Source organism: Ciona robusta, chromosome 1 (assembly GCF_009617815.1).
Source record: "Ciona robusta chromosome 1, ASM961781v2".
Taxonomy (NCBI): domain Eukaryota; kingdom Metazoa; phylum Chordata; class Ascidiacea; order Phlebobranchia; family Cionidae; genus Ciona; species Ciona robusta.
In genome coordinates this window covers 4,591,042-4,607,778 of record NC_143235.1, presented here as the reverse complement: position 1 = coordinate 4,607,778, position 16,737 = coordinate 4,591,042, and the positions used below count along the sequence as shown (strand labels likewise).

At 35.3% G+C, this 16,737-nt stretch overlaps 1 protein-coding gene across 1 annotated transcript; it reads left to right on the top strand.

Annotated features, from left to right (window-relative positions):
* The first annotated feature begins 59 nt into the window (after positions 1 to 59).
* On the top strand, positions 60 to 15,342 carry LOC149741669 (uncharacterized). Its single transcript, XM_089887846.1, has 12 exons — positions 60 to 440; positions 1,049 to 1,224; positions 1,990 to 2,167; positions 2,810 to 2,980; positions 3,652 to 3,801; positions 4,280 to 4,444; positions 4,859 to 5,050; positions 5,253 to 5,380; positions 5,434 to 13,051; positions 13,369 to 13,556; positions 14,012 to 14,213; positions 14,653 to 15,342. Exons 1-12 carry the CDS (start codon positions 374 to 376, stop codon positions 14,724 to 14,726), a joined length of 9,309 nt encoding a protein of 3,102 aa, XP_089743972.1. The 5' UTR covers positions 60 to 373; the 3' UTR covers positions 14,727 to 15,342.
* The last annotated feature ends 1,395 nt before the right edge of the window (positions 15,343 to 16,737 follow it).

The window sequence follows — 16,737 nt, the reverse complement described above, 5'->3', positions numbered from 1 at the left end:
TGACGTAAACAAACCAACACACGTGACCCTTCTCTTCCTTTTCCCAATTTTTCCCACAAAAGTTATTATTTCTAGTTAAAGGAAGAGTTTAGCATTGCAGTGTTTTCCATGGAACGGAAATAGTATTCTTCCGCAAAGTAAAGCCGCTGTGGTTTCAATATCGACTTGTCTGGATTCTGATCACCGATTGTTCTGTACGTGTCGAGACATCAATTGAAAGAAGTAGTTATTTGTGTCCTTGCGAGCGCGCTTGGTGTAAAGAAACCACGTCATAATTAGATCCAATCGGAAGTTTTTTAATTGATTGCTTGAAACGCGGTCGAATATTTTACCGACAGTATAACCCTTGTCAAAAGCCACGCAGAAGTTTAAAATGCGATTGAGTTTGATTATTAGCGTTGTTTTCTTGTTCGTCGCCAATTATTGGCTGCTTCTTGCAGGTAAGTTCTATATTATGGTTCGATTAAATGTACAAAATTTAAAGCTGTTTTCTTGTGTTAATCTGTGCTAAATTATAGCATTGATTAATACATTCATATTTTAAAACTGTTTTACCAACGGTTACCTACAAGTGGTGGTTAAGTGATATAGTAGAGTGGGGGAAGATGGGACACCTTTAGCACATAATATACAAATATCCTGATCGTGTTTTTAATAATTAACAACGGTCTATGGGAGTCGTAAGGATATAGTTTTATGATATTTTGAATGTTCTTTGTTTACTACTAAACGGGACGAGAAAATGGAGTTAAAAGGTGTTCCATCTCCCCCACCCTACTGTATGATATGCGTCAAAGTATTGTAACAGATTACTTTTTTAAGTACATTATAGGGCGGGGGAAGATGGAACATTTTTTATTCGGTTTTCTCATCCCAATTGGAAGTAAACAAAGAATTATAAAGCAGTATACTGGCGACTAAAATAGTCTGATGTTAATTGTTTTAAACACGATCAGGATATTTGGATATTAAGTGCTAAAGGTGTCCTATCTTACCCCACAGTACCATATTTTATATCTAGCGTAAAATTTTCGAGTTTTATGTACAGATGGCCAGGCTTGCTTCTTCGTATTCTCGCGAAGGAATATTTATGACCCAATGAATGGCAACTGTCGATATACAATGGGTGGCCTTCGAAGAGAACGTGGCGTTTTCATCAAATCGTTTCATTCGTGTTGCAGGAGAAAATCTGCTAGTGCATGGGGTTTCCCCTACCATTGCACGGTAACTCGCCTGTCTGGAATAAATACGTCACATAAACTTTGAAGCTTGAAACCAAGTTTTACCCTTTTGACTTGAAATAGGCTTTACCATAATCCTAATGGAATTATAGTACGGTGGGGTAAGATGAGCTATAGTAAGGTTGGGTAATGTGGGACAACTTTTATTCTGTTTTCGCGTCCCATTTGGTAGAAAATAAAAGAACTTTCAAAGAATTATAAAACCGTATTAACACGAGTCCTATAAAACGTTGTTAATTGTTTAAAACATGATTAGGATATTTGGGAATTATGTGCCAAAGGTATCTCCATCTTACCCAACAGCACTATACAAATTTTGTTTGTAATTATGAAGTTTACAGTTATACAAAGCACATACAACTTCTGTAAGGTCTTTGCAATGCCAAAGCGGTTAGCGCCTTTATCCAAAAGATGGATTCGAGGCTCGACGCTGCTACTATTGTAGGCGTATATGTGTCTTTGGGCAAGACAATTTTTAACAGCAATTTCCCCAACAGTGGTCACAAATGGGTTGTTTAAATTATCAGCCATACATGATAAAAACTCCTTCCCAAAAAATAATTACCCACAAAGTAACATACTTGGTAACTCGTAAGCTGGCACTAGGTGTATGAAACAGAACACTCGTGCTATAGCGGCGAAGGGTTGAACACAGATTCTAGTATACGCCAATATCGATAAGAACGGAAAGAGATTAGAGTGTAACACTGGTAAAAAAACTATCCTAAAGGTGTTCTTATTTTATTAGTCATGCAGAAAGATTAGAGGAACGTGGGCGCCATGGAGCCATTGGTCACGCTGCAGTCAAACCTGTGGAATTGGTTCTCAGAACAGAAGAACAAGGTGTAGTACTCACGTTTGCGCTGGAGGGCGAAGGCGTACTAGATTCGAAACCAGGCGTTGCTTATGGCAACCCTGTTGTCCAGGTGTTTACGTGTTTCCTATATTTGATTTTTATGTCAGATAGATTGGCGAAACTTCGGTGTTTTACCTTTCGGTGATTCCCATGTGTTTTGGTAGTACAATACGGACAGTTAAAATTCATGTATAGTGAAAATAGAACTGTGGACTACTTAAAACGTCCCACTTTATAATATAGTAGGTTAGGGTAAGATGGTACATTTTATTTCTATTTTCTTGTCCCATTTGGTAATGGACAAAAACATCAAAAAAATCATCCATTATCACCCATATATCAGAAAGTCCACAAAAATAATCACCCACAAAGTAACATATAGGGTAACCCTTAAGCTGGCAGAAGGTGTATGAAACAGAACACCTGTGTTATAACGACTGCTGCTTTATATCCATGCGAGGATAAATCAAGTTACATTCATTCATCCATTTTAATTTGGCTCATGTTTGTGTATACTCGTGATGAAGGCTGTGTTGCTTGGGGATTATTACCTAACATATTTTATATCTACTTGTCAAATTAAATGAGAGGATAGTATTTTAAAAGCAATAGTTTGCTTAGGAATTTAAAGCTTTCTTAACAGCAAGGGTTTTCATGTATTTAATAAATCTGTACGGTCCTGTTTATAAATGTCAAATATTTCTTGTTTTAGTTGATGGACAATGGGGCCCTTGGTCGGCCTCAAGTGGATGTTCCACAACGTGTGGGATGGGAATCGAATTCCGTTCGAGAGTTTGCTCTTCACCAGCCCCATCGTGTGGTGGACAGCAGTGTATAGGTCCAAGGAAACAATTTAAAGATTGCAGTGTGGGGGAATGTGCACGTATGTTTGTATTTTATCAAATGTAACTAATTTATGAATATACTGCAGCTTTCATTACACACTGGTGTTTACATATGTGGGATCTAGTAAAGAATTCACGCTACAATATATTTCAAGTCCCAACCATTAACTCCTAACTACCAACCCATAAAACCCATAACTCATATACCCACCAGCTCCTGCCCTATGACTAATAACCCCTAACCACCAACCTGTTACACTTTGTACCAGGCTAATCTATGGGGTACCGAAGGATTTTTCACTGGTGCTCACATATAGTATCTGCACAACTTTATAGGAATTACAAAACTTAGTGGTTTTTTATGGGTCGTCTAATTTGTCAAACATAAATTACAATAGTCTTAAAAAATCACCTATAATGTTACATATGCAGTAACAAAGTTGGAATTGCTGGATGAGATTGTAAGTTACATTCATACATTTTATGAATGTTTGACGTGTTTTAAACAGATGTAATAAAACATCTCATAACCAAGTTTTAAAAGGACACAGCAACATTATATACTTGGTTTATTTGTTTAAATACTTTCTCAATCTTATGTGTATGTATCATCTTGAAAATGCTCATCTGGTGTATTTTCTGGCCACGCGAGGATAAAGCAAGTTACATTCATACATTACACTCATTAAATTAAAATATAAAATTTTAGAATGGGGAGCGTGGGCAAGCCAAGGAACATGCACAGCAACTTGTGGAAATGGAAAATTATGGAGAATTAGGCATTGTGTTCTTAACAGTGGTGGAACATGTGAAGGCCAATCACAGGATTATATTCCATGCAATGAAAGACCTTGTGAAGGTTAGGCTTTTGCAAAGCAAATTTAAATCACTTTATTGGCTTCAAGATTTGTTTTTCAATTAGTTTAGTTTTGGTTTAATTCTTTATCCAAATTTATTAGGTTATTAAGTCTGGCGCCCTGTCACGGTTGGTTGGTGCGCCTGTCTCTAACACAGAGGTAATGGGTTCAAGACTCTTAGCTGCTACCATTATGGGTGTATGTGTCCTTGGGCAAGACGGCAATTGGTCAAACCCAGTGTTCACTAATGGGTTGTCCAAATTAACAGCCACACGTGAGAAATAAAAGAATCCCCAAAACATAATCACCCACAAATTAAATTAACATACTTGGTAATTCATAAGCTGGCAAGAGGTGTATGACCACCCGTGTTTAACAACAATCATTTTTTGGGGACCGAGGATAAAGTAAGCTACATTTATTCATTGAAAAAATGTTTGTAATTTATTAACAAAGCAGTTTAACAATTCATTGTCACAGATGGTTCTTGGTGTGCGTGGGTTTCGTGGGGAAATTGTGATTCAGCTTGCCAAGATATGGTGGGAACAAGAAAAAGAAAAAGAGTTTGTGCGTGTCCTGAACCTGTGGGTGACAATCCTGCCTGTAGTGGGGAGGAAGAAGACACTTCTACTTGTAGAGGAATCGGTAATTTAAATAAAAAAATGAAAACTTTATTTCCTACTTAAGTTAGTTGCACTTATATGAACTTAAACTATACAAAGCTTATATGGCTTGGGTGCATATTTTAAAACTAATTTTTTTTTATTTAATCGAGGGGTCCTAACATGACCACCAACTGTTTTTTCAACAGGCGCCAAAATATTTTAAAATTATTAGTGCTACAGAACAGTGTTTATTTACTAATTAATTATTACTTTAATTATTACTAAGCGGTCAATGGTCACTAAGAAAATTTTTTGGATATTGGGACAATGCTGGCCCAAGTTCTAGGACTTATAGAAGGCTGTGCTATCAAACCTTACCAATATAGAATAGAAAGAATTGTACCTGTTGATGGTGTCATTACTTTGGTTAAATTATACAATGTTTTGTTTTTAGGTTCATGTCCTGTGGATGGTGGATGGGATGAGTGGCGACCATGGGCTCAATGTTCATCAGCACATTGCACAAACAGAGGTTTCAGAAGTCGATACAGAAGTTGTACAAACCCCCCACCATCTGCTGGTGGAAAAGATTGCTTTGGGTATTCGAGGATGGATCAACTTTGTCTTAATGTGGATGGTTGTGTTGGTAGGAGGATAACTTCTGCTTTGTTTAATAATAAAAGTTGTTTAAGTTATAGATTTTTCGACTGTGGTTATTATGCAGATTTTTCATCAATATGTGAAAATATTTTTACTTACCATTTTTAATAACATTGTCGTATTATTAAGATTTTTATGCAAATAAATCTTGTACTATGGGAGGAAATTTTAAACAAAATATTTCATAGTTCCTGGGAAATATTCTGACTGGAGTGCATGGAGCAGTTGTAGTCGGTCATGTGGAAACTGTGGTACACACACAAGAAGGAGAGATTGTACATCTGGCTTTGAAAATGTAACAACATTTGGAGTAGATGTAAGAGATGATATTTGTAAATAAAAACAATATTTTAACCCAAACTGTTTCAGGTAGTCATTGGTGAACCAATTGTGCTCTGTGAGCGCGATCAAGTAGTGCAAAAGAAGCAATGTAGATACGTACCATGCATTGATGGAGATTATTCATGCCAGCAGTCTCAAGTTCGTCCAGTAAGAATTCAACAACCAACAAATAAACAATCTCTGAATAATTTAAATAATGTAAATATGGAAAAACATTTAAACGGGTATCACACCTCTGGGTATGCAACAACAAATATCCCCAATGTTGCTACTACTTACCCTATACCTGAATATGTTGCTACAAACGAGAAATTTTTCTCGACCACAAAACTACAGGACAATCTATATGAACAGTCGACATCTTACAATGATGCTCCGGCTCATAGCATATCATCTGAGGAAGTAAAACGAAATCCAGATGATATCCCTCTTCAATTTGATGTGGAATTGGATGATGAGCAAAAAATCAGCTCTAAAATAACTCCAAGAACACCAACCTCAACAGATCATATAAAGAAACTTGCAGAAGATAAAGAACAGCTTAATCATGCGAGGGAATTTATAAATGGACACTCTTTAAAACTTATTGTTTCAAATAAGGACCATTCAGATGAAAACTTGGATGACAATATTAATCTTTCAGTTGAAACAAGCAAACAAAGTTCAACAAGTCCTGAAACTGATATTCCAGTTACTTTAAGCACACATGCTGCGAAAAAGGAATATTCTAGAACAGGATTAACAACTAAAGATTTTGCATCACTTGGTCAAAGTACAGACTCTACAATACAAGAGCGACTAAATGGTGAAGGAACATTATTTTCATCTTCAACCAAAATAACCACTGCTGGGTTTTCAACAACAGAAAAAACAGAAATTGTAAGCCAGAAACATTTAACAGCTAAATCTACTTTACCAGCAAAAGTTTCTTCTGCAGAAAGGTCAAAATATGATGAACTAATTGATTCATTAAGTGACTCTTTATTAAAATATACCACAACTGGTCAGTTTAATACACATGAAGAAACGACAACGGATTTTTCAAAAACTATGAATACCGTCACACCTAAAGTCTCTCAACATGAAACTGAAACAAAGTTTGGGTTGAACAGAGAAGCATTATCTACTAAAGTACCTGGTTTATCTACAAATAATATAAGAGAAATGCAAGAAAGTTTTATTGAATCAAATTTAAGTGCCAAAACAATGTCTACAAAACAACCAGATGGTATTATGGGAATGAATCCAACAGAATCAATTACAAGTTATTTGCCAACAGTTAAGGATGAAACAAAATTTTCACTGCATTTTCCGATGAAAGCTTCAAAAACAAGGCATTCTACAAATGATCAGACAACCACATTTAGAAATATTGTTACAAAGAAACCTTCATATAAATATGTTGCAAAAACTGTTCCAAGTACCCGAAGTCAATCTACTGAAATTAATAATCAATATATAACAAAACACTTATCTAAAATCTATGCTACAATGAAATCAACAAATCAGACATCCACTGCAACAACAGAGATTCCAAATGTTGACACAACAATTACTTCAGTAAGAAAACAGCAATCAAAAACCACAACAACAGATATTCCAAATGTTGACACAATAATTGCTTTAAAAACAAAATCAACAAATGAGCAATCAACAGCTACAACAACAGACGTTCCAAATGTTGACACAATAATGCCTTCAACAATAAAATCAACAACTTCAACAATAGATATTCCAAATGTTGACACGGTAATAGTTTCAACAACAAAATCAACAACTATAACAACAGACATTCGAAATGTTGACACAACAATGATTTCAACAACAAAATCAGCAACTATTACAACAGACATTCCAAGTGTTGACACAACAATGATTTCAAAAACAAAATCAACAACTACAACAACAGACATTCCAAATGTTGACACAATGGCTTCAAGAATAAAATCAACAAAAGAGCAATCAACAACTACAACAGATATTCTAAATATTGACACAATGATGGTTTCAACAACAAAATCAACAACTATAACAACAGACATTCCAAATGTTGACACAACAATGATTTCAACAACAAAATCAGCAACTATTACAACAGACATTCCAAGTGTTGACACAACAATGGTTTCAACAACAAAATCAACAAATGAGCAATCAACAACTACAACAACAGACAATCCAAATGTTGACACCGCAATTGTTTCAACAACAAAATCAACAACTATAACAACAGACAATCCAAATGTTGACACCGCAATTGTTTCAACAACAAAATCAGCAACTATAACAACAGACATTTCAAATGTCGACACAGCAGTGGTTTCAACAACAAAATCAACAACCGCAACAACAAACATTCCAAGTGTTGACACATCGATGATTTCAACAACAAAATCAACAACCGCAACAACAAACATTCCAAGTGTTGACACATCGATGATTTCAACAACAAAATCAACAACTATAACAACAGACACAACAAAATCAAAAACTGCAACAACAGACATTCCAAGTGTTGACACAACAATGGTTTCAACAACAAAATCAACAAATGAGCAATCAACAACTACAACAACAGACAGTCCAAATGTTGACACAATGATGGCTTCAACAATAAAATCAACAAAAGAGCAATCAACACCTACAACAGATATTCTAAATATTGACACAACGATTGCTTTAACAACAAAATCAACAAAACAACAATCAACAACTACAACAACAGACATTCCAAATGTTGACACAATGATGGTTTCAACAACAAAATCAACAACTGCAACAACAGACATTCCAAATGTTGACACAATGATGGTTTCAACAACAAAATCAACAACTATAACAACAGACCTTTCAAATGTTGACCCAGTGATGGTTCCTACAACAAAATCAACAACTATAACAACAGACTTTCCAAATGTAGACACAGTGATGGTTCCTACAGCAAAATCAACAACTACAACAACAGACTTTCTAAATGAAGACCCAGTGATGGTTCTTACAGCAAAATCAACAACTATAACAACGAAATTTTCAAATGTTGACACAACAATTATTTCAACAACAAAATCAACAAATGAGCAATTAACAACTACAACAACAGACGTTCCAAATATTGACACAATAATGCCTTCAACAATAAAATCAACAACTTCTACAATAGATATTCCAAATGTTGACACAACAGTTGCTTCAACAACAAAATCAATAAAAAATCAATCACTATTTACAACAACAGATATTCCAAATGTTGACACAGCGACTGTTTCAACCAAATCAACAAATGAGCAATCAACGACTACAACAACAGATTTTCCAAATGTTGACCCAGTGGTGGTTTTTACAACAAAATCAACAACAGACAATCCAAGTGATGACACAACGATGGCTTCAACAGCAAAATCAACAAATGAGCAATCAACAACTACAACAACAGACATTCCAAATGTTGACACAGCAATGGCTTCAATGACAAAATCAACACAACAGCAATCAACAACTACAACAACAGACATTCAAAATGTTGACACAACAATGGCTTTAACAACAAAATCAACAAATGAGCAATCAACAACTACAACAACAGACATTCAAAATGTTGACACAACAATGGCTTTAACAACAAAATCAACAAATGAGCAATCAACAACTACAACAACGGACATTCAAAATGTTGACACAACAATGGTTTCAACAACAAAATCAGCACAACAGCAATCAACAACTACAACAACAGACATTTCAAATACTGACACAACAATGGCTTCAACAACAAAATCAACAACTACAACAGCAGACACTCCAAATGTTGAAACAACGATGGCTTCAGCAACAAAATCAACATATGAGCAATCAACAACTACAACAACAGACATTCCAAATGTTGACACAACAATGGTTTTAACAACAAAATCAACAACTACATTAACAGACATTTTAAATGTTGACACAACAATGGCTTCAATAACAAAATCAACACAACAGCAATCAACAACGAACATTTCAAATGTTGACACAACGATGGCTTCAACAACAAAATCAACAAATGAGCAATCAACAACTACAACAACAGACATTCCAAACGTTGACACATCAATGGCTTCAGCATCAAAATCAACAAAACAGCACCCAACAACTGCAATAAAAGATATTCCAAATGTTGACACAATAATGGCTTTAACATCAACAGACATTCCAAACGTTGACACAACAATGGTTTTAACGACGAAATCAACACAACAGCAATCAACAATTACAACAAAAGTTATTCCAAATGTTGACACAGTGATGGTTCCTACAACAAAATCAATGACTATAACAACAGACATTCCAAATGTTGACACAACGATGATTTCAACAACCAAATCAACAACTATAAAAACGGAAATTCCAAATGTTGACACAACGATGGCTTCAACAACAAAATCACCAAATGAGCAATCAACAACTACAACAACAGACCTTCCAAACGTTGACACAGTGATGGTTCCTACAGCAAAATCAACAACTATAACGACAGACTTTCCAAATGTAGACCCAGTGATGGTTTCTACAACAAAATCAACAACCATAACAACAGACATTCCAAATGTTGACCCAGCGATGGTTTCTACAACAAAATCAACAACTATAACAACAGACTTTCCAAATGTAGACCCAGTGATGGTTTCTACAACAAAATCAACAACCATAACAACAGACCTTCCAAATGTTGATACAGCCATTGTTTCAACAACAAAATCAACAAGCGAGCAATCAACTACTACAGCAACAGACATTTCAAACGTTGACACAACAATGGTTTCAACAACAAAATCAGCACAACAGCAATCAACAACTACAACAACAGACATTCCAAATGTTGACACAACAATGACTTCAACAACAAAATCAACAACTATAACAACAGAAACAAACGAGCAATCAACAACTACAACAACAGACATTCCAAATGTTGACACAACAATGGCTTCAACAACAAAATCAACAACTACAACAACAGACACTCCAAATGTTGAAACAACGATGGCTTCAGCAACAAAATCAACATATGAGCAATCAACAACTACAACAACAGACATTCCAAATGTTGACACAACAATGGTTTTAACAACAAAATCAACAACTACATTAACAGACATTTCAAATGTTGACACAACAATGGCTTCAATAACAAAATCAACACAACAGCAATCAACAACAAACATTTCAAATGTTGACACAACGATGGCTTCAACAACAAAATCAACAAATGAGCAATCAACAACTACAACAACAGACATTCCAAACGTTGACACATCAATGGCTTCAGCATCAAAATCAACAAAACAGCACCCAACAACTGCTATAAAAGATATTCCAAATGTTGACACAATAATGGCTTTAACATCAACAGACATTCCAAACGTTGACACAACAATGGTTTTAACGACGAAATCAACACAACAGCAATCAACAATTACAACAAAAGTTATTCCAAATGTTGACACAGTGATGGTTCCTACAACAAAATCAACGACTATAACAACAGACATTCCAAATGTGGACACAACGATGATTTCAACAACCAAATCAACAACTATAAAAACGGAAATTCCAAATGTTGACACAACGATGGCTTCAACAACAAAATCACCAAATGAGCAATCAACAACTACAACAACAGACCTTCCAAATGTTGACACAGCAATGGTTTTAACATCAAAATCAACAAAACAGCACCCAACAACTGCAATAAAAGACATTCCAAACGTTGACACATCAATGGCTTTAACATCAACAGACATTCCAAACGTTGACACAACAATGGTTTTAACAACAAAATCAACAAAACAGCAATCAACAACTACAACAACAGACATTCCAAATGTTGACACAGTGATGGTTTCAACAACAAAATCAACAACAGACATTTCAAATGGTGACACAACAACTGCTTCAACAACAAAATCCACAAATGAGCAATTAACAATTACAACATCAGACAATCCAAATGTTGACATAACGATGGCTTCAACAACAAAATCAACAACAGACAATCCAAATGTTGACATAACGATGGCTTCAACAACAAAATCAACAAATGAGCAAGCAACACTTTCCGCCAAAGATAACTTAAATGATATTGTCCTATTATCACAGACATTAGAATCTACAAATAGGCAATCACTCTTTCTCACACAGCCAACTCCGAATATTGGTTTGGAAACTGTCGCCAACAATTTCCCAAGTAATACCGTTTCAAGTGAAGTACCATCATCCCATGAAAATGTAAACAAAAGCAGAGGACGTCTTTTGAATAAAGTACCCCGAGTAGCAGAATTAGATATAGATATTGAAGCTCAATTTGATTCTAATCAACCAAAATCTAGAAAACTGGATCCCACCATTGGAGATTTAAATGAGTACGGGGTAAATCTAAGATCGAGCAAAGATTTTGGCTTAACAAATAAATTCTCTGGTGATGGAGCAAAGATTGAACCAGATGCTTTCCAAACTGAACAGTTTGATGCCAAATTTATAAACCAAAGGGATAGGCATGAGGTACATTCAAAAGCAGCTGCGAAACTTTTATTAGATTTGTTTGATGGTAGCACAAGTACGAACAAAAACAAGACTCCTAGTGTTTCAAATGAAATCGCTTTCAATAATCTGAAAGACCATTTACTACCTGCCCTGCAATACTTCAAGCATAATTCAAACAATTTTCTCCACATGTTACCAGAAGCATTTGAATCTGATGTTAATGACTTAGATTTAGAAAAACTGGGCATGAACAAGCAGAAGATGTTGTATGGTTACGTTTTACTCAATTACCTGCTTTCTAAAGATTATGAAATTAGTATTGAAACTGATGGTAAAGACAATAAAACTGTTTCTTCTCTTTGTTTTAAAGTAGCTTCTTCCAAAGAAACAAATCAAACAACATCAACCATTGTACCAATAACCATAGATCCTATAACTCATACCAAACCAGTTTCCCAATCTAATTTACAGACTACAGTATCAACAACAATAATAGATGCAAAAACTGTTAAATTTGCACAAGAACCTGTTCCTATATATGAGGCATTCATGGAAGAAGAACAGTTCATTCCAGTAAAATTATCAAAAACAAAAAAAGCTCCAACTAAAAAAAATTCTCCGCCAAAGGACACAACTCCCAATACAAAAACAAATGTATCTGTTACACTCAACAAATTGAATAACAACCAAATTCAGAAAACAAAAAAAGCATTGCCGAAAAAAAACTCTACAGAAAAAGCTGGTACAGCTGATACTTTTAGTGGTGAATCCAATACTGTGAACGACAAACAACAGACTACACAGAATCTAAGTCACTTCAATTCCACAATTCCAGTTTCAACAACAACATCAACAAGAATTACAACAACAAATATTCCATTGATCAGAAAACTTGCATCCACAACACCACACACAAAAATGGTGACTGATAAACTACCACAAGATGATTCAGATTTTTCTGGCCACTCCGTGCTTGCATTTTTAAGGCAGCATGAGGAAATGGAAGCTTCCCATCAGGAAGCGTCAGGAAGTGGTGATGATGCATTTGAACATTCTGATGATCATTACCATGGCCCACATGCAGACGATGAATCGCTGGAGTATAGCAATGGTCCTGTAGAAGGTAAGATTATGGGAGTTTCAAGTAAATAATAATAAAAAGAATAACTTTATTTTGTAGCAAAATTTAAAAATATTTTAGACGAAAAAGACAGCATATAGCGACGAAACAACAGTTGTTAGAAACACGCTTACAGTTAAAAACATATTTACATTAAATTAGAAGAAAATAAGGGTGGTCGCTACACCTAGCAGACAAACGAGCCATTTATGTTTAATTATTATCAAATTAGTCTTCTAACAGAAACAAAAGTGTGGTAAAGTCCAACCCGTACAATGTAATAAAATGTAAGAAAGAAATTCAACACTTTTCATTTGCAGGTTATTACTATAGTGATCATAACTACGATGAACAAGTTCAAAACATTGGTTCTGGTTCGGGACATTCTGGATATGATGGTGACACTAATGAGCCAACTACTGAGTTGCCAAAAACTGAAGAGGAAAACTGCATGGGCATTCCAAATAAAAGTATGACCCCAAGGTTAACTAAATGTTGTGAAGCATTGGTAAGTTCATTTCTTTTTGTGCATCACCATCAATAAATTTTAAAAATCACCATCAATAAATTTTTTATTGAAAATGTTTTTTTTTCAATTCAATTTAAATCTATTGGCTTATTTCAGTATTTTAGTATAATACTGTGTTCAAATATCTTGATGGTGTTTTTAATAATTAACAACGGTTTATAAAAGTCATTAGGATATGGTTTTTCAATTCATTGAATGTTTTTGTTTACCACAAAATAAGGCGGGAATATAAAATAAAAAGGTGTCTCATCTTCTCCCACCCCCACACTACAATAATTAGGATTAATGGATTCTATTAAAATGGCAAAAAATCATTTTTCTTTGAAACACCATTGGCCAAACTTTTGCTGCGTATTTATTAGCACTTGGTCTATACAGTTTAAGTATAGTATAAAAATATCTATAAAAATTGTTATGTTTAAAATAATTTTCAGACAGTAAACAACACTGATAAGTCAGAATTTGTTTCTGAATGTATGGCAACCCAATTAACGTACTTGTATGGTTTGGATGACCAAGTTGACATAGAAGCAATTGACACAAGAAGTCATGGTTCAAGGTGTATATGTGCTGGTAGAAAAAAGGTGTTAAATTCAATATGCTGCTTAAAGAGTTTTTGTCACGAGTGGCCAAAACGTAAGTGACTAATTACAAATTTTTTACCAATATGTGGTCAAGTTCAGGTCAAGTTTTATTTATAAATTTATACCAGAATGTCAATAGACAATAAATTATATAACTATAAATTAAATATAGTTCAATGGGGATGGGACACCTTTAGCAGCACATAATATCCAAACATCCTGATCGTTTTTTAACCAATTAACAACGGCCAATGGGAGTCCTGAAAATGCAGTTTTATAATTCTTTGATTTTTCTTTGTTTACTACTAAATGTAACGGGAAAATAGTCTGAAAAAGTGTCCCATCTTTCCCCACGGAACTACAATAAAGGCAAATTAGTAAAAAGTCATTTTGGATATTCAAACGGTTTTAGGGTAGGCTATAATGGATTTTTTCGAAAAATTCTGAATGTGTTTTGGGATGTTTAAATATTTATTGCTTATCCTTTCCAGCTGTATTGAAATCCCTGTGCAATGTTTGTCAACCATTTTGCCAACCATGTTCGTGGTCTTTATTATTTGGATGAAACTGAACACTCAACTTCTGTTCAATTACTATTACTGCATACAGTTTATGGTTATCCAAGAGGTCGCTCGAACTTCCCATTTATTTGCAAAGACATATCTGTCGATGTTTAAAATGTGGCTTTTTGTTTTGAAAATTTATTATTTTTACATAAAGAACTTCAAGTGCAGTATATGTTTGCTACGAACACGAATTGCCATAATTTATTGATAAATGAACTTACTTTATCCTCGCGTGACCGGAAAACGACAGTCGTTATCACACGGGTATAACACCTCGTGCCAGCTTACGAGTTACCATGTATGTTACTTTGTGGGTGATTATTTTTTTTGGATTTTTTCATTTTTTTTGTATGGCTGATAATTTGGACAACCCATTGGTGGTGGCCACTGGGCTGGAGCAATTGTCGTTAAGTGTCTTGCCCAAGGACACATACGCCCCCTCCCCATTACGTAATGGTTACAGGCAGGCGCGCTAACCACTACGCCACGGCGCCGGAATTAACACTTTATGGTTGCGTAAACGCCTTTCGCGTTGCAGACACTTTATGTACGTCACAGATACGTCATCTCTGTTACCGAAATATGCATAAAATAAATATAACTTATTTATCTGCGCGTGGCGGGGCTACAGTCGTAATAACATCGGTGTTCTACTTCATATAGTCCCACGGGGGAAGATGGGACACCTTTAGCTAATAATATCCAAACATCCTGATCGTGTTTTAAACAATTAACAACGGTGCATGGGAGTCGTAAGGACATTTTTTTAAATTTCTAACTCGTTCTTTGTTTACTGTCAAATTAAACGAGAAAATAAAGTGGATAGGTGTCCCATCTTTCCCAACCAATATATATTCTGCTGTGTATGAAACATGTAGGAAACACGTGTCTTGCCCAAGAATACCTACGCCCACACTGGTACCAGCGATGAATCTTGAACCCATTACCTTTAGGAATGCGCGCTAACCTGTGACACGGCTCCGGATGTGAAGGGTATATTAGGATAAAGTTATTAAAAAATAATCTGTTTTTAAATACGCTTTGTGCAAGTTCTGTTTGATTTAACACCAGTGCGAAAAAGTTGCGCAAAAAAAAACAGCAAGGAAAAGAAAATCTGTGCGGCGACAAAGGATCTATATGACCACTACCGTGCTCAATAAGGTGCCGTCTATGGTTACTCATGTTAACCGCAGTTTGTTGGTGCTTATACATCGAAAAAACATGGTCGGTAGGCGACAGCAAAGATACAAGCTAAAGAAATCATTGGGAAGGAAATACTTTAATGATTAACGAAGTGCAGTTTCTAACATAGAGTTAGCCTACCTTACCACTCGCTGTTTGCTTTATTAGGTGGCCTGTTTAGATTACAATATACAAAAATTAACATCATAATGATTTTGCTTTTTCGGAAACATAAAAACTGTTGAACAAAATATCGCTCAGTATAAACATATGTGATAACGTTTTATTCTCCTTGAGAATTTTTCTCATTTTTTTTTGTATTTTCCAGTCAAAATTCGTACTATATTTTATTAATTTCTATTTGACTGCGAGTAACAGGAATACAACTCTAATTTTTATGTAAACTAATACATGAATGAATGATTGAAACTTACTTTACCCTCGCGTGGCCGGAAAACGACAGCCGTTATTACACGGGTTTAACACCTCGTGCCAGCTTACGAGTTACCATGTATATTACTTTGTGAGTGATTATTTTTTTGGATTTTTTTTTCATTTTTTTATGTATGGCTGGTAATTTGGACAACCCATTAGTGAACACTGGGTTAAAGCAATTGCCGTTAAGTGTTTTGCACAAGGACACGTACGCCCATAAGTGTAGCAGCGACGAGCCTTTAACCCATTACCTATGGGCGACATGCAGGCGTGCTAACCACTTTCCCACGGCGCCAGACATGTTGGAAAATAGTACTGCGTGGCGGGGCAACGACATTCATTATAACACTTGATGTGTTAAGATTCTCACAGCTCCTGCCCGTTTACGAGTTA